Source organism: Neomonachus schauinslandi, chromosome 8 (genome assembly GCF_002201575.2).
Source record: "Neomonachus schauinslandi chromosome 8, ASM220157v2, whole genome shotgun sequence".
In the NCBI taxonomy this organism is placed as follows: domain Eukaryota; kingdom Metazoa; phylum Chordata; class Mammalia; order Carnivora; family Phocidae; genus Neomonachus; species Neomonachus schauinslandi.
The window spans coordinates 126661050-126680183 of NC_058410.1; the positions used below are offsets into that span (position 1 = coordinate 126661050).

General features: G+C 37.1%; 1 protein-coding gene across 2 annotated transcripts; it reads left to right on the forward strand.

The window, feature by feature from the left end:
- Window positions 1-179: 179 nt before the first annotated feature.
- On the forward strand, window positions 180-18363 carry SNRNP48 (small nuclear ribonucleoprotein U11/U12 subunit 48). 2 transcript variants are annotated; one of them, XM_044917396.1, is made up of 10 exons: window positions 180-408; window positions 3986-4099; window positions 4353-4413; window positions 5473-5547; window positions 9474-9662; window positions 10102-10223; window positions 13768-13856; window positions 14255-14419; window positions 17292-17345; window positions 18315-18363. In XM_044917396.1, the coding sequence occupies exons 1-9, from the start codon at window positions 256-258 to the stop codon at window positions 17338-17340; spliced, it is 1017 nt and encodes a 338-aa protein (XP_044773331.1). In that variant the 5' UTR covers window positions 180-255; the 3' UTR covers window positions 17341-17345; window positions 18315-18363. The 2 variants fall into 2 exon arrangements, with proteins under 2 accessions (XP_044773331.1, XP_021552656.1); XM_021696981.2 differs by lacking the exon at window positions 18315-18363 and having other exon boundaries at window positions 17292-18169.
- Window positions 18364-19134: the final 771 nt, after the last annotated feature.

Here is a 19134-nt window from a genome sequence, read left to right on the forward strand (position 1 = left end):
TTAAAAAGTTGTGGGGGCGGGAGGGAATGCAGTTCAGGGAAGCCCAGGCGCAAACGCACCGGGGAGCAGTTGCGCCAGCAGCGACTCCTGGAAGACACCCGGAACACCTCTCAAAATGACAGCTCCCGCCCTTCCCGGGCCTTTCCCTATAGGCGGTTCCAGTCACGTGGCGGCCTGGTCCCGCCCACAGCTCCCAGAGGCCCGCGCGCGGCGCCGCCAGTTCGGCTGCTCCCTTCTGGCGGGTCGGGCGCGGCCATGGAGGGCGAGGCGCCCCCGCTGGAGGAACGGCGGCGCCTGCAGCAGGAGCTTAGCGGGTTCGTGGAGAGCTGCTGCCGGACGCTGGAGGAGGTGACGGCGTCCCTGGGCTGGAGCCTGGATCGGCTGGACCCCGGGGAGGAGGCGGCAGAGGTGAATGGGGGCTTGCGCGCCGGGTCCTTTTGGGGGCCCTCAGCCTGCGGTCTTCTGTGGCGGGGGAGGAATCCGCGTGGGAGCCCCCGCCCGTCTGCAGAGCCGTGGTGGGCGCCGGGGACCCGGCTTGGGGCGCCCTTGACGCCTGCGGGCCTCGGGTGGGGCGCGCGGGGGGCCTTCGGAGCGCTCGGCGCCCGCCGCTTCTGCGGCGCTCCTTCCGCGGAACTTCGGTTCGAGGAGAAGGTAAAACTGCGGTGGGTGAGGAGGGGTGGCAGGTCTGGGGTTTATCTAGAAAATAGGTGAATCGGCCTCAGAGTGCTGCTAGCAGACGTATTGCCCGTTTGCTTTGTCATCTGTCGCATGCATACAGCAGTTGCACCAGATTCGGCGTCAAGAGAGCTTGGGAGTTCAGTTCTCCTTTTTCTGCCTTAAAATTCTACACTTCTGACGGGGACAGCATTGATTCTAGGATTATTAGAGGGTATCACTAAGCGATGGTGACTAACAACTCTTTTGAACATTAGAATTGCTTTTCAAAAAATGTAGGTAGGGGCACCTGGGTGGCTCAGTCGTTAAGCGTCTGCCTTCGGCTCAGGTCATGATCCCGGGGTCCTGGGATCAAGCCCCGCATCGGGCTCCCTGCTCAGTGGGAAGCCCGCTTCTCCCTCTCCCACTCCCCCTGCTTGAGTTCCCTCTCTAGCTGTCTTTCTCTCTGTCAAATAAATAAAATCTTTTAAAAAAAAAATGTAGGTAGGTGTATTAGAATGAACAATCCTGATTTTTTTGGTTTGTTCATTTGGGGGGATGGGAGGAAGAGAAGCGCTTCAGTGTGGGATAATTCATGATCTCTAATGCTCTTTCTGGGTTCATCACGCTGTAATAATTTCTCCCAGGTTTAAATTACATGCCTGATTCCCTGAAGACACCTAAGGCATGTTTGATTTATACACAAACAATTCACATTTATTGTGTTAAAGGCGTCGTGGAAATTTTAAAATTTGTTTAGAGCGGTGTTTGAAGCTGTGAATTCTATTGAGTGGGGCCTACCATGCCCTTAACACTGTTTACTCAGCATCGTAATAACCTGAAATTTCTCGTATTAACACTTAAATGGCACTTTGCTTATGCCACTGACTATACCTTAGTTACCTCGTTTAATACTTACAAGTACCGAATGAGTACTGTTAGCCACATTTTATAAATGAGAGAACAAACCCAGAGAGGTGGTAATTTGCCCAAGGACACACTGCTCATAAATAGCAATTGGGATTTTGAACCTAGGCATTCTGGCTCCTGAGAATCTCTGTGTTTAATTGCTATGCTGCCTCTCTAAATCTTCTTTGTAAAATTCCAAAATTATGACAAATAGCTGTGAGTGTACATCAAAATGTTACAGAACCAACGTCTGATATTCAAGAGAGTGACTAGTTTCAAAATCCCGGTACGTGACATCCATCATTCCTGGAATAGATGCAGTCCACATAGTTAACGAAGCCTCGCTTTTCTGCTAGAGTGTTTTAATACTGAAGTTTAGTGAACAGCAGTCACAGGTTCTAACACAGAGCTTGCCGTCTGGTTGTAGTTGAGGGGAAATCCAGAGAAATCAGCCTACATTATAATGTGATAAAGTCTGTGAAGGGTGGAATAGCTGTTTATTATAGGCTCTGGTAGGACAGTAGAGGTTTCCTGGATAAAGTGAATTCTAAGCTGGTAACAGTGGCTGAATTAGCTAGGTGAAGCATCAGCGGTAGGGGAAGTCAATACAAAAGGGTGTGACCACATCAGGAAACCTAAGGTGGTTAAGGATAGATAGCCAAGCATAGGCTGTAGAGAAGAAGGGGACTGATGGTGGGAAGGATCCAGATCTTAAAGGTCCTTGTGTCAGCCGTATTAAAGAATCTGGATTTTTTTTGTTGTTGTTTTTAAATGAGGGCAATGGGGAAGCATGGAAGTACTTTAAGCCAGACTAGATCATCCTATTTGCCTTTTAATAAACTGATAATTGATTACATTTGAACACTTGCTATGTACCAGGCCCTGTTTGAATTGCTTTATGTGTATAAACTCATGTATAATTTATTTAATCTTCACAATAGCTCTGTGAGAAAAGTCCTATTATACCCATTTTATAGATGAGGAAACTGAGGAAAGAAAGGTAAAATACCTTGACCAAGTTCATATAGTAAGTGGCAGACCTGGGATTCAGAGTAGCCACAGAGTGGAGAATGGGAAGGACAACAGGTCTGGAAGCAGAGCAGTTAGGCAATGGCTGTTGTAATCCAGGAGAACGATGCCTGATGTCCCGAAGTGGGGAAGTAACAGTGAGGATGGATTATGTGGAGGGATTTCAGAGTTACTTAGGAGTAAAAAGGACTAGGTAATTGATTAGATGTCAGTGACGAGGAAGAAGAGGTGATTTTCTGTGTGAGGACATGGGACCTTTTATTGAAACTGGGAGACATAAGAGGAACATGTTTGGGGTCAGGTGACCATGAATATAATGAATTTATTTTTGTTATATTGAATTGTTAGGGTTTTTTTGTATAAGGTACTCAAAAGAGAACAAGGTCTAAAGATCTAAATTTGGGGAGCCTTTTCTCTATAGTGAAAATTAAAGCCATGAGATTTTCCGGTCAGTGTATATCAAATGGCAAAAGGTCACTGGTTTGACTTACGTGAAGCATCAACATTTAAAGGGGTACAGGTAGAACAAGGAAGACATCTTGAGAGAAGACCAAGTAGAAGAACTAGAGAGGTAGAACATGAAGACTGTATCCGGATGACAGAAATGGACAATTGGATTGTGACCTTTGAAGAGTTCAAATGTTTTAAAGAGTCTGACATGTGTTTTGACACATTTTCTTTCTTTTTTTTTTTTAAATATTTTATTTATTTATTTGACAGAGAGAGAGATAGCGAGAGCAGGAACACAAGCAGGGGGAGTGGGAGAGGGAGAAGCAGGCTTCCCGCCGAGCAGGGAGCCCGATGTGGGACTCGATCCCAGAACCCTGGGATCATGACCTGAGCCGAAGGCAGACGCTTAACTACTGAGCCACCCAGGCGCCCCTGACACATTTTCTTTAGCAAGAAGATTGTTAGTGACCTACTGACTGGTAGTTTGTAAACAAATCTTTTAAAGTGTTGGGCTTTGAAGCGGTGGAGAGGGGACTATAAAGGAGAGAGAGAGATTGAGGGAAGTTTTTTGGTTTTTTTTGTTTTAATTTGCACGTACATCACACAGGGGGTTGGGAAAGAGGCCTCCAGAAGAGGAGATAAATGGATAGTACTACTTAATCAAGTAGTAAACATTTAATGGTATAATCATTTGAATATTATGTTCCCGTGGGGTGCCTGGGTGGCTCAGTTGGTTAAGTGTCTGACTCTTGGTTTCGCTTCAGCTCAGGATCTCATGGGTCTTGGGGGCCAGCCCCACCTGGGTTCAGTGCTCAGCAGGGAGTTCGCTTGAGATTCTCTCCCTCTGCCCTGCACATGTGCTGTCTTTCTCTCTCTCACATAAATAAATCTTTTTAAAAAACAAATGTTTCTTTTTTTCTTTGCTTCTCTTTCTTTTTTATAGGATGAAGTTGTGATATGTCCCTATGATTCCAATCATCACATGCCTAAATCGTCTTTAGCAAAGCACATGGTGTCTTGCAGATTGAGGAAACTGGGCTATACCAAAAAAGAAGAGGTACCATATATTTATGATGTATATGTCATGTAATTCATGCGTGAATAAATTCAGAATATTTGGAGGGTATAGTGTAAAGTTTTCTGACATAAAATACTAGTCATTTGTGAGGTAGAATGGTATTTGCCTAATTGCGCAAATTTTTGTAAGAAATATTTAAGTGATAGTAATCTCTTGTTGGTTCATGTCAAATCTTAAAATAGTCAATTATTGGTTACTCACGAATACTAACTTTTTTGTTTTTACTGTTTAGGATCAAATGTATAATTCTGATTTTTTCTATGAGAATGTGAAGATACCTTCAATTACTCTGAGTAAGTATTAATTTAATAGATTATAATTTAAAAATAGTATAGGCATTGATATTTTATTTTTGAATTATCAAAAGAATGGACTTTATAAGTGTGCTTGTGATTAAGAAAGACATTTCATACCTTAAGAGAATGTAGAATTAATTAATGTACAGTGAAACTAGTTTGCTTAATCTGGAATTTAGAGACGAGGCTTACATTAATAGGCAGTGAAAACCCTCCAAAGCTTTGTACAGTAAGACAGATACCTTCTTTCTTGAATATAACAAAAATCTGGCCATACAACACAGTTTGCAAACTGAGGATGGAAATGTGTTCCAAGTGTTCACAGTATATGTGGAGGTTAAAATTCCAGGCTCTGGGCGCCTGGGTGGCTCAGATGGTTAAGCGTCTGCCTTCGGCTCAGGTCATGATCTCAGGGTCCTGGGATCGAGTCCCGCATCGGGCTCGCTGCTCCTTGGGAGCCTGCTTCTCCCTCTGCCTCTCTCTCTCTCTGTCTGTCATGAATAAATAAATAAAATCTTTAAAAAAATAAAATAAAAAAATAAAATAAAATAAATAAAATAAAATAAAATTCCAGGCTCTGGAATCAATGCCCTGATTCAACTCCTGGTTTTGTCACTAGTAGATTTGTGACTTTTAGCAAGTAGTTATACCTTTTTGTTGCTTAAATTTCTTCATAAAATGGGGGATGATGATAATAGCACCTTTGTGAGGATTAAATGATATAGTATATGTAAAATGCTTAGAATAGTCCCTGACACTTAGCTGGATTCAAAACATGGTAGCTGTTATTAGTTGCTAAAATTTGCAGCAGCTACTGCAGCATGCCTGATGATAATGTTTTCTAAACTACCTGAAATCTAGTTACTTACTGGGTTCTAGCTAGATCTGAAAGAATTCTGCATTCAGATTACCTAGGCAGCAGTGTAGGTTTTTTCCACTTTTCAGATTCTGGAGGTTTGTCAGTGTGCCCAAAGAGCTTGGATTGGAAACAAGTTAATAATTTGATTGTGGACAATGATGATTGATATTGTATTTATGGGTGCTTTTTTTTGACAGATAAGGACTCACAATTCCAGATAATTAAACAGGCTAGAACTGCAGTTGGAAAAGATGGTGATTGTTATAGTCAAAGTAAGTGGCATCATAGTTTGAGCTAATTAATGATTTAAACTATTTTTGTCCCATAAGCATTTGTTACTAATTTTTAAGAAAAATCTTGTGGAAACAGTTGCATGGGAAAAGTTACATTTTATATTTAACACTAGACCAATGTGTTTGGTGTCAGCTTCATTTGGTAGATATTTTCTGCTCAAATACAGCAGAGATTCTTTCTTCATAGCTCTTTTATGTATTCATTTCTCTTTCATAAAGCATTGACATAGGCTGGACAACTATTTTCCCTTCCATATTAGGTGAAGAAATAGAGGCACACAAAAATGGATTCACACTTCTTTGCTAGGGGCTTAGTAATAGCCACACTGGATTGAGAACCAAGTTTTGGATTTGGTACATACTCTGAACTGAGTTATTCTGTTTTCTGATAGAAACTACATTTCAGTGGAATTTATGGCCTAGGAATCACTGATCAAATATATTCATTATTATCTCTGTTATAATTAAGTCGAAGAATACCACAAACTTCAAATTTGTACCTATTCACTGCTTGCTATTATTAGTACTGTTCTTTGTTCTGGTTTGTGTAAGCCTCCTTTAAAGAAAGAAACTAGTTGCTTGGCCTGGAACAAATGACAGTTTTTCTGAGGGGTTTTGTTTCCTTGTCTGTAGTATAAAACTGTCTTGTATTGTTGTTTGGGGTAACGGAGATAATTAATGCTAAACTAGCCCGGGCTCTAATAATTGGCTGCTTATGTCTAAGCAATTTAATTTCGAAGCACGTTAATGTATAGAAAGCGATAGAAAGATAATGAAATGGGTGAGAATTTTATATATGTAATTTAGAGAATGTTCTCAAGGTTTTTTTTATTTATATGGCTAAGTAATAAGGTAGATTTGGACCTTGAGTTTAGTTCTTTACAAAAGCAAAGAATTACTTTGAATAAATAGTTCCTTCAGTAGAAAGTTAAGAGGAACTTTTATTTTGTTTTGGCACTCTCTTAAATTAAGATTTACCTTGAGAATTTTGTTATATGATCTGTGACCCTCTTTTTAAAACTTTTTTTCATCTTGTATAGAGTTCTACAGTTTCTCAATGGACCTTATTTTTGTGGCCCACTTTTGTCTAGACATTTTAAGATCTTATAGCCCAGAACAAGAATCTCTTTTACTATATTACTGATTTATTTACTTTGAAGGAAGAATGACTAACATGAGCAATTTTACATTTTCCATTTAATTAATATTTTGTTTGTCATGTACTAAATTATAAGTTTTTTGATGAGTTATATTTATGTTTCCATTTCATCACTCATACCACTCATCCACTCAGTGTATAGAATTCTCAATTCATTAACCTTTGTGAAAGCTTGAAACAACCATTAGATCTACTTACTTATTTTCAGATATAATTACCTTGGTTAATTTTATAACCAAGATGCTAATTTTAATCATAAACGGTCATTTTATGTTTAGCGGTTTATCTTTTTCCTTCAGTATTATTTGCTGTACTTCAGTTTCATGACATATATTTGAATCATGGCCATGATTTGAAGATCAGTGCATTATACTAAAGAACCCTCAAGAGACCCAAGTAGAATGGTTCTAGGCCTAATCTGTTCTTACCACTTGTGAGACTTGGGCAAGTCATTTTTACCTCTGTGGGCCTTAATTTCTTTTTCTCTGATGTTTGGAAATTGACTCTGTATGAATTCTCTGTAAAATCCTGAATTTGTAGCTTTGAACCAGTACTTTTTATGAATATTTAATATTATATGTCATATGTTTAAGATGCTCTGTCATGGCAAAGGTGACTAAAAAGAAAGGATCAGAGTTACTAAAAAGCTAGATTAGAGTTTCAGTTTGGGTGATGAAAAAGTTCTGGAGATGGAAAGAGGTGATGGTTGCAAAACACTGTAATGTACTTAATGCCACTGAGCTGTACACTTAAAAATGGTTAAATGGTACATTTTATGTAATGTATATTTTACCACAGTTTTAAAAAAGCTACTACAAAAAAAGTAGAGGATCACAGAATTTAATATGATTACAGCACATTCAGATGTACTTTTAAATCATATAGAAGCTTATGTTTGAAAATTTACTTTTTATGGAAATGTCAGCTTATTTGTGTTTATCCTTTTTTTTTTTTTTTGTCAGAAATATCTATGTTCTCAATGATTTGAATGCAGTTTGTTGTTTAACTTTTCCTGTACTTTTTCTTTTTCAGTAATTGGGGTGAGTATAAAGAGGAATTAGGAACCTGAATATACTCCTTATTTAAAGATATGCAGTATCCTTTTTGCAAATGATATCCTTTTAAAAGTATCACTCAAATTTCTAAACTTCATCTTAACCACTGTCACAATATTATAGTCTTTGGAATTTTAGTTGAATTTCAAGGAATTTAAGTATCAATCTTCACCATACAGAAATTTAAGATGAATAAAGACAACTCCAGAATATTTTAAGGAGGAAATTATATTTCTTTGTCTAAAAGTAACAGGCAAAGGTTTATGTGGAGCTTGTTTATAATGTATCAGTGTTTTCTAATCTTTGTATTTTTCTCCCAGCTTTTTATAGCCTATATTCAAAGGAATTAGGCTTGTCAAAGCTAACTCATTTTTATAGTACCAAGTTAAATGTTTTAATACCTGCCTGCATAAAAAGGCTTTTCATACTGTCTACTAGAATTAGAGTGAAATTGATTGACTTGAAAGGAAGCCCTTCTCCACTAATTCAGAACCCTTCGACTAATACAAATGACCATGTATTGTTATCCATGGCTATTCATGAACTCATATTCAATGTGGCACTCCTCTTAATTTGTAGACAAATGTAAAGTCACCTCTTTTTTTTGTGTTGTAGTGCTTAGTTCATAGTTTGCTCTTATTTTAATTTTTCTTTTGCCTCTTTACCTAGGAAGTCAATGAGGTTAGATTTATCAAATAAAAGTATCTGGGAAGAGCTACTGATCTTATCTTGTTCTGTGAACCAGAGTTATTATTTTAGGGTAACCTAAGAAACATTAGTAGCTCCTGTTCATTGTTTGCATCAGTGAATAATGAAGCCTAGAAAGAATTGTTTTAAAACAATTGCTTTATTTACAGTTACAATAATTTTTTTATTTCTTTGAGAAAATTTGAATCTCAAAACAAAAATTTTCTTCAGTGTTTAATAAACATCATATCAAGGTATTGTATTTACTTTCTTTCATTAATGAGCAGATTTTAGAAAGTTCTGTGACTTTTGGGGGGGCACTCCTGTTAACTTTTTAAAATTAATTCGGTTATGCCAAAATGCTTCTTTAGAAAATTAAAAATTTAGTCTCAGTTTAATCTATCTCTGGTCTGGGAAAGTTTGGGGTTTCTGCTACTTAAGTAATTGTGTTTTGGTCCCTAGCTCTGAGTCATTGTACAAGTGGGGTATATTTTGAATAATGAACACCTAACTTGATGTCTCATATAAAAAAGACATTTTTTACCCATTTTTCATATTTCCATAATTTATTTTCAGAGGGACTACAATGTGTATTACCTCTTGAAAGTGTTTTTCCCCCAGCTTTTATGGGGAAAAGCATATAAACAGAAAGAAAGTTAATAATCTACTTCTATAATATTGGTAGCCTTTCAAAAATTGTTACCCAGAATGTTTTCTTACGAGCAAATTATCTCATGGTTATTACTGCCTGCCTTCATGGGATCTGTCCTAACATTGTTGGAGAAAATAGCAAACATCCACAATACATCCTTTCTGTGGATAGAGCATTGAGGATAAAGTCACTGTTTACCATTTATCACATGGATATTTTGTATATTAAGGGATTACTATGAAAACAACTGTGTTAATGTTGCATTATTACAGCGCATATTTAAAGATAGGGAGATTTTAAGTCCACAATGCTTCATGTATTTTTTATTCTTGTGGTTTTATTTTTACTTTAGGGATTTATTCTTCATTACCTGTTGAAGTTCCTCTGAATCACAAACGGTGTGTTTGTGATTTAACCCAAGCTGATCGTCTTGCCCTCTATGATTTTGTAATGGAGGAGACGAAGAAAAAGCGCTCTGATTCACAGATTATTGAAAATGACAGTGATCTCTTTGTAGACTTGGCTGCCAAAGTCAATCAAGGTTTGAGACGAATGTCATAATTTTATATTTCTTAATTGTCATTTCATTCTTTGTGTGTTACTAAGATTTAGTTGTCAGACCACTTTGAATTGGAATAGGATGGTTTTGCATTATCTGATATTCACATACATGTTAAGATATTTACTCCGTGCATGAAATTTTGCTCTCTGACTTACATTAAGTGTACCTTCCTTCTGTAAGATTGTTACAGCTGTGCTGGTCCTTTAATCTTTGTACTTAACAATCTTAGGTTCAACTAACGGCTAGAGAAAAGGAATGATATTAAACAGCCTATTTCTATAATATAGAATTTTTAGGATGTTTTTAGATGCAGGAAAACGTGTTGAAATACGGGATGATTGTGGTCTTTCTTCCTGCTAATTCATAAGAATTTAAAAGCTTCCAAGGATATAATAATTTTATTTTATTCTTTTATTAGATAATAGTCGAAAAAGTCCAAAATCTTACCTTGAAATCCTGGCAGAAGTGAGAGATTATAAAAGAAGACGCCAGTCCTATAGAGCTAAGAATGTTCACATAACCAAGAAATCATATACTGAGGTAAGTTTTATATAATCTTTTAGAGCTTAGTTGAGAACAGAAATTTCCCTTAGAAGTTTTCTAAGTCTGCTGTATGGATTTCCACAGTTCCTTAGAGGTTATCTAAAAGAAGGTAGCTTCAAGGCGGCCACACCTGATTTGTATTTGCTCCATTCCTTTCAGATCCACTGTGCCAGGCAAAGGCTTTTCAGGGTACAAAAATCTTATGTAAAGAGGCTGTACAATCTTAAAAAAATACCTGCTTTTGAGAAAGTAGCATTACATCATGATAAAAGCATAGATTTTGGCCTTAGACCTGTGTTAGAGTTTTGATCCTGCTGTTTATCATTGGCTGTTTGACTTGAACAACTTATTTGAGCATTTTAAGTATCATCATTTTTCATTTTATACATTTTATGTAGGCTTTGTAGGGTTGTTGTAAGAATTGATTGAGAATGCATGTGGACACAGAAATCGGTCAACAGATAGCCTTTGTCTTTTCCTTACAGAAGTTTTAGCATGCTTTTATGCACTCTGTTAAATATTTGGGCTTAAAAAATATCTGGCATAAATTATTTATATATTAATCTCTTGATCTATATCTAGACTTATTTTCAGACTTCCTTTAGTGGATAGAGCTGATGAATTTTTTGGTACATGAATTACCTTGCCCAGACTCTACACGTAATTTCCTCATTGAATCTCTAAATTCTTACCACATTATTTTCTTACTTCTCTCTATGATTTCTAAGACTGTCCATAATCTGGCTTCATTTTATCAGATAGTTTCTTTTGGTTTAGTAAAGTATGTCTCTTAAACTATATCTGATTACACACATTTACTCTTGTCTTTGTATCCAAATGACATGTTGTTTGCTCACCTGAAAATGCTCTTTGTCGTTTCTCTTTTAAATCTTGATAAGTTTAAGGCCCACTGTCTCCAAGAGGGGCTAGTTGACCCAGTCATTCGCTGGTTGATTGCTTTTATGTTCTCTGTACCACATAGCTTAGTACTTAAATCTTATGCTGTTCTTTTTACAATTAAAGTATATGTTCTAGACTTAACTCTTCCAGTAGAGGTCTGGGACCATGTCATAACTACCTAAGTATTCTTACAGTCCCTCAAATACTTGATGGTTCATCAGTAGTTTCTTCTCTAGTTTCATTCCTTGTAATCAAGTGTAAGTGTTGCTGCTAGTGTTCTTCACAATTTTATGGTTAAGTTTTTATTATGGAAATATTCAAACATAGACTAAAGTGAATGGAATAGTCTAATGAACCCTTTTGTCCCTGTCACTCAGCCTCAACAATTATCAACATATGGCTTTGTCATTTTATTTATACTTACACTACCTCCTACTTTCTCCTTCCTCCACACTGATAATTTTGGAAGCAGATGCGAAATACCTTTCATCTGTAAAAACTTCAGTGTTTACAAATCTTCCAGTGATTTATCATATTTGTGGTCATGGCTTTTTCAACATCTTATCTCTTTCTAGCTTCATTCATATCCTCTATAATTTTTGTTTGCTTTGGACTAGAACCTAAACTTTGTCAAATTTTAGAAAAAAATTTATTACCTTCTATACTTACTATGCATAACACTGCTATTGGGTAGGTAAGGATAAATGGCACACAGCCCCCACCCACGAGGAGCTTAGTATAGTTTAACAAGTGAAACATCTTTCAAAATACAGATTGTGTTAAGTGCTAAAATAAAGTGAGATCAAAATATGTGGGAGAAAGGAGCGATTCTTTTTAAAAGATTGGTATAGGCTTTATAGAGAAGATAGCATTCGAAGGAAAGGGAGAAACAGGGACGGTAAAGAATGTCTGTGCATAGGCCCTTTCCTATGTGGTGAACCTGGAAACTATCCAGTAACATTCGGGCCTCGTGGAGCTCATGTAGAGCTACTGCTAGTCTGGAGTCATGTTGGGCTACTCTGGAAGTGCTAGAGCTGAGAGTGGGAATTTAGGTGTGTGTGTGACTCATGTCACATGTCTTAGATTTTCATAAGAGAATATGGTAGAGGAGGGGAAATGGTGGATAAGGATATTCCAGGTCGAAGGGCTAGCATTCCTAATATAAATATATAAAAGTGCAGGAGTTTTCCAGAGACCCATCAGTAGTCCAAGGTGCCTAGAGCTTAGGGTTTTTGAACTATCCAGTAAGAGATAAGGCTGGTTTCAATTACATGATGTAGTAAAATCATGAAAGGTTTCAAAGGCTCTATTAAGGATTTTGGACGTTGTTCCATTTTACTTTGGGAGCCTTTGAAAGTTTCCTTAAAGTGGGGAGAAGCTCAGTCCTGAACTATGTAGTGTATGTCTTTGAGATTGCCCCTTGTCCCCTGTACCTACTAACTATTTGTCTTTCTGTCTGTCTATCTATGTATCTATCTATCTATCTATCATCTATCTATCTATCTGAGAGAGATCACGAGCGGGGGGTTGGGAATGGGTAGAGGAAGAAGCAGACTTGCCACTGAGCAGAGAGCCTGGTGCAGGACTCGATCCCAGGACCCTGGGATCATGACCTGAGCTGAAGGCAGACGCTTAACTGACTGAGCCACCCAGGAACCCTTTTTTTTTTTTTTTAATTTAAATTCAGTTATCCCCTGTACCTTCTTAAAACATTTCCTAATTAGGCATGAGGGAAGTGTAAGCTATTTTAGTTTCATCTGTGCCTCCCAGTTGAACAGCCCTATGCTCGACTGCATGGATAAATTGGAAAGAAAAAACTTCCAAGTGGCTCTTAGATGTAAGGGATTTATATAGTCTCTTAGGAAAATATCTGTGAAGTGACTAGAATGTTTCATATTTTGTTGTCTTGACTTAATTATAAAATTTAAAAAAAATTTTATTTGTAAATAATCTCAAATATACAAATAAGTTGCAAAACTAAAAATAGTACAAAGAATTGAAAATCCTTTACCCAGATCACCTGTTGTTAACATTTTGTCCCATTTGCTTGTCATTTGCGCTCTCTATCTGTACATTTTTCTCTTTTGATCTCTAACATTATTTTTTTTCTAAACTATTTGAGAGTAAGTTACATACCCCATGATTTTTTGTCGCTAAATACTAAGTATATCTTAAGAATAGGGATAGTTTTCCTACCATAATCACAATATAGGGATTGACTAGCAAGTTTATCAATAATTATTGTACTTTCATCTACCATTCATATTCCAGTTTGACCATTGACTTTTTTTTTTTTTTTAAGATTTTATTTATTTATTTGAGAGAGAGAGAGAATGAGAGACAGAGAGCACGAGAGGGAAGGGGATCAGAGGGAGAAGCAGACCCCCCGCTGAGCAGGGAGCCCGATGCGGGACTCGATCCTGGGACTCCAGGATCATGACCTGAGCTGAAGGCAGTCGCTTAACCAACTGAGCCACCCAGGCGCCCTGACCATTGACTTTTTTATGTTCTCCAAACTGCTCATGTCCCACAGTCCATTCTGTGATCCAAATATTTGGATGATTGTTAACAGTGATTTTTCTAGCTTTATATAATTTTTTGAAAAAATCTTAACTGAAATTGGGTGCTTATCTCTCCTGAGGTGATTCGTGATGTCATAAATGTGCACATGGAAGAACTCAGTAGTCATTGGCAAGAAGAGCAGGAAAGAGCAGAGGATGATGCTGAAAAGTATGTCATGGTGTTTACCGGTGAAAATATTCTCTTTTTAATCTGTTACATTATTATTTAACTAAATTTTAGCGTTTCCAAGACCATTAATAACAGCACACCATAATTCATTAAAATGCTTAAATTGTTCTATGTTGTCATTGCTCAAGATTATTATAGCAGAGTTTTTCTGTTGACATTGCTCTTTGACAATTTTGGAGAGACAAATATATTAGTGAAATAGTAAAGAGGTAAAACATGTAAGAGCTATATTTCTTTGCCCTCTCATATAGAATATAAGTTTATACCTATTTATATCGATTCTATCATTGTTCTGATATAGAATATTCAACTTTAAGCTAGTTTGTCTGTGTGTTTGGTGGAGACTTGTGGTTAAAACTAACTGTTCTGTGTTTCAGGAATGAAGAAAGGCGATCAGCTTCAGTAGATTCACGGCAGTCTGGTGGAAGTTATTTGGATGCTGAGTATTCACGACATAGAAAGGATCGGAGTAGGAGCCCACATAAACGAAAAAGAAATAAAGATAAGGATAAAAACTGGGATTCGAGAAGAAGGAAAGACAGGTAAGTCTAACACTGCATCATCTGTTGTTGAAATGTTTACTCTTGAAAAGTAAATAGATTCTTCTGTTGTAGACAATGTTGAGAAAATGGATTGTAAGAGTAAATTACAGTAAGGAGAGTAAGTTTTTGATGAGAATTCTTATCATTTGATTTCAGTTCAAGTAACCATAGCTCTGGTGGCGTAGTTCTCTATATGCCTGATTCGATGTGGGTTTCCCTCTTTTACTCCTTGTTTCCTAGCCAGGACATAGGGAAGTAATGTCTAGGTAGGAAGTTAACTGTTAACGAGGTGTTTGCCTACATCTCTTTTTTTTTTTTTTTTTAAAGATTTTATTTATTTATTTGACAGAGAGAGACATAGCGAGAGAGGGAACACAAGCAGGGGGAGGGGGAGAGGGAGAAGCAGACTCCCCGCCGAGCAGGGAGCCTGATGTGGGACTCGATCCCGGGACTCCAGGATCATGACCTGAGCCGAAGGCAGTCGCTCAACCGACTGAGCCACCCAGGCGCCCCTGCCTACATCTCTTTTTTCTGCTCCTTCCTCCCTCCTTTTTCTTGTCATTTCTTTCTCCTGCTAATTCCTGAGTTAAAGAGTCTGTAGGGTCAGAGAGACATCCAAAGTTTAATGTCAAGTCAGTTTTGCCCTTGTTAACATCGCTGATAGAATTTTGACAGCTGGAGGGGCACCTGGGTGGCTCAGTCGTTAGGCGTCTGCCTTTGGCTCAGGTCATGACCCTAGGATCAAGCCCCTCATCGGGCTCCCTGCTCCGCGGGAAGCCTGCTTCTCCCTCTCCCACTCCCCCTGCTTGTGTTCCCTCTCTTGCTGTGTCTCTCTCTGTCAAATAAATAAATAAAATCTTAAAAAAAAAAAAAAGAATTTTGAAAGCTGGAAAGATAATGAACTAATACTAAAATAATAAATTTAAATCAATTGTGATCTATTCCAGTAGTCCAGCTGCTTATGGGGCATCTACCTGGATCTCAATGTTAGGTCTCTAACTGAACTATCTCTTTTTCATACTGACCCTCTTTCCCCAGCATTCCTATTCTGGTTAATGGGATGACCATCATCTGTCCACCTAAGCCAGAAATCATGGAGTTATTTTAGTTGCTTCTTTTTTATTCCTACCCTCTGGTTAGTTCCTAATTGCTATCAGTTGTACCTGAAGATACCTTTACATGCACCTCCTCGTCTCTATCCTTACTGCTGTCCATCTGGGAAATGATAGTTTTCCTAATTGTTCTAACCACCTGTAAGCTTGTCCCACATGGAGTCATCCCTACTTTACTGCCTGAGTGAATTTTCACTCTTAAAATTCTTCAGGGGCAAAATCCACATTGTTGAGAATGGCTCCCAAGACCTCCAGGATCAGGGCTCTTGGCTCCCCATCCTTGTATTTTGCCACTACCCCATGAAATACTGAACTATGCTTTAGCTAGCCTAATTACTTACAGTTCCTCACCTACCCTGGGCCACATTTATGCCTTTCTGTGTCAGGTTCTGCTGCCTAATTTTTATTTTTTTAAAGCCTGCTTGGTCTTTTAAGACCCAGCTTAGTCATTTCCATGAAACCTCTTTTCACTCATTGAGGCAGATCTGACCTTTCCGATTTTGTCAGCACTCCGCCCACCATGTATATTTTATTGAACTTAAGTTATTACTCTCCCTCCTAGACTGAGCTCCTTGAAGGCAAGTCCATGTCTGATTTAGTAGTATATGCACAGTATTTGTCTAGTAACAGCTTCTCAAATGATATCTTGTCCCTCTCCGGGCCACTGGTGATCAGGAATTAGTAATGCTTTTTAATTTTGCTCATCTTACTGTCATTTAGTTCATAGGTTTAAAGCTAGCTATGATTTAGTCCTCTTATAAAAATGAAGTATTTGCTTTGTAATCCCTTTTGATTCATATAATGAATGATATTTTGTAATAATTATATACAAATTAACTTAATTATCAGAATTATTGTGCTTTTACTTCTTTCTGGTTTGTTAATGCTTCTTCTATTTGAGTAATTTTTGGCATCTCTGATCAATTTTTATTGACTTAAATACGTTAGAGAGCCTCAAATGTAAACATGAAATAATTTGCCTTTAAAGAGGATATATTTAGAGTTTAAATAGTATTAGTAGGAAATACTTCTCAAAAGTGCAGGGCTGATCTTTGATATCCACGCCTGAGGTGGAATGAATTGTATGGAGTTGATAGGAACCAGCATAAGGATATCAGACAATTTCTGAATTCTGTCTGTGACTTTAATATTTTATTTGGAATGAATTCTCTGGTCCTCATGTATATATATTCGAAGTTAATCTTAAAGCAAAACTCTAAAATGCAATTTAAAAAAAAATCTCATTTTGCTTATCCCCCATTTTGTCCTTTAGTTTTAATGATTCATTTTCCATATTTACTCTTAAAAAAATTACTATTTGGGGCTTCTGGCTGTCTTAGTTGGTAGAGCATGTGACTCTTGATCTCGGGGTCATGATTTCAAGCTTCACATTGAGTGTAGAGCTTACTTAATTAAAAAAAAGTACTGAGGGGCGCCTGGGTGGCTCAGTCGCTAAGCGTCTGCCTTTGGCTCAGGTCATGATGCCACGGTCCTGGGATCAAGTCCTGCATTGGGCTCCCTGCTTGGTGGGAAGCCTGCTTCTCCCTCTCCCACCCCCCCTGCTTGTGTTCCCTCTCTCACTGTCTCTCTCTGTAAAATAAATAAATAAAATCTTAAAAAAAAAAAAATACGGAAACAGTTCTGAATGCATGTTTTAACTTGTTCTGAAGTACATTACTGGTGAATTACTATTTTAAAGTTCTGATATTAAAATGTCCATCATTTGTAATGGTTTTTTTTTTTCACTTCTGTCATTTCAGGGATGGGGAAAGACATCATAGTCATAAAAGGAGAAAGCAAAAAATATAAATGAGGTATTTGTGCATGTATTAATTACACTTATGCCATGATAACCAGTATGACAACATTTTAATTACAATTGCTTTGAGTAGGAGAATGTTTGTATGACTTGTTTAGTGCTCAGGTCATTAATTTTCAGTATTTATGCTTCAAACCATGAGTACACTTTTATGTCCTATAAGTTTGTTTTACTTATATTTTAATAGATGATTGCTTCCTATTACAGATTTTGTTTCATTCTTTGTGATAATTTATGTATCAGAAAATTCTTTAATTAAAGTCAGTACTTAAACTATATAAATAATAAATGAATACATTCTCATTTTAAAAAATTAAACCTTACCGCTAAGGTTAACGTCCCCTTGGAACACAACCTGTAATCCCTGTGGCCACCTCAGTAACTACTGACTTACCACTACACTAGTGAAATGTAATAGGGAAAAACAACCTAAATATCTGTCAGAAGGGGAATGGCCTGCTTAAATAAAATATGGTATAGTCATGTAATAGATTATTGTATTGGATTTAAAAGAAGTAAACTTTTTATTAACATGGATAGATCTCAGAAACATAATGCTAAGTGAAAATAGCAAACTGCAGAAAGATATATACAAGTTATATTTATGTACAATATAATACTGTACATTTTCTGTGACCATATATGTATGTAAATATATTTTTAAAGGTTCAGAAGGACCCATACCAAACCCGTAACAGTAATTATTTGGGGGAGGAGGTATAGATGGGAGAGATGAGGAATGAAAACCAGGATTGAGAGGGTGGTCAAAGAAAACTTTCGTGTTATCTACAATACATTAATTTTTTAAAGGTATTCATCTTTCACTTGTTAATTAAAAATAGATTTTAATTAAAATTAAAAGTATACTGTCATTTTCTTTTATGTAAATCATCTTTATTGAGGTACTGTTTTTATAAAATAAAATGCACCCATATTAAGTATACATTTCATTTAATTTTGACAGACTTACATCCCAGCCAATGAAGTCATCACCTTGATCAAGATAGAGAATATTTCTATCACCCCCAAAAATTCTCATATGCCCTTTTTACCGGTTTCTCTAGGCAGCCACAGATCTGGTTTTTGTTGCTGTTGATTAGATGTATCTTTTTTAGAATCCATATAAATGGAATACTGTAATATGTACCTTCTTCCACTCCACGTATTTTTGAGATTGACCCATGTTTTGTGTGTCAGTTGTCTCTCTTCCTTTTTGTTTGTATTATATTCTGTTGTATGATAGGTCCCTCAGGTGAAACTTGGCCATTAAATGTTAATCATCTCCTGTCTAATAGCAATATCTTGAATCTTAGAAACTCAGGGTAAAGATTAAAAGGTGGGTTCCAAATAGAAATGAAACTTTAATTATTTCAGTAAGTAACTGACCGTGACAGAAAGGTTGACTGGATTTAGATCAGATTGACTATTAGGCTTTAGGTATAAAAAACAGGTCTCAGATTTGTAAGTTGGAAATCAACTGTTCACTTGCCAATATGAAGTCTTATTACTGCTGTTGTACTTAATTTCTAAATAGATAAAATTCAGATTTAAAAATCTTAAGGACTTTGGCGTTACCATAATGGTGAACCATGTGTAATTGCTGCTTTTGTAGGTCAAAACCATTTGAACTAATCAACAATTCTATATGTTGTAACTTAATTTATTATTTTGTTTTTCAATGTGATTTCAATGATTTTGCCGAGTGGAAGAAACTAAAGAGTGAGATTGAAAGGCATACTTCGATTTTTAGTAGAAGAGAGAAAGAAGTGGGTTGGTGGGCCTAA

Bases quoted from the DNA above. Each gene is read 5' to 3' on its own strand.
- SNRNP48 (XM_044917396.1), top strand. From the start codon at position 256: ATGGAGGGCGAGGCGCCCCCGCTGGAGGAACGGCGGCGCCTGCAGCAG. The intron at 4,414-5,472 runs GTAAGTATTAAT...TTTTTTTGACAG, and splicing joins GATACCTTCAATTACTCTGA to ATAAGGACTCACAATTCCAG. The intron at 14,420-17,291 runs GTAAGTCTAACA...CTGTCATTTCAG, and splicing joins TCGAGAAGAAGGAAAGACAG to GGATGGGGAAAGACATCATA.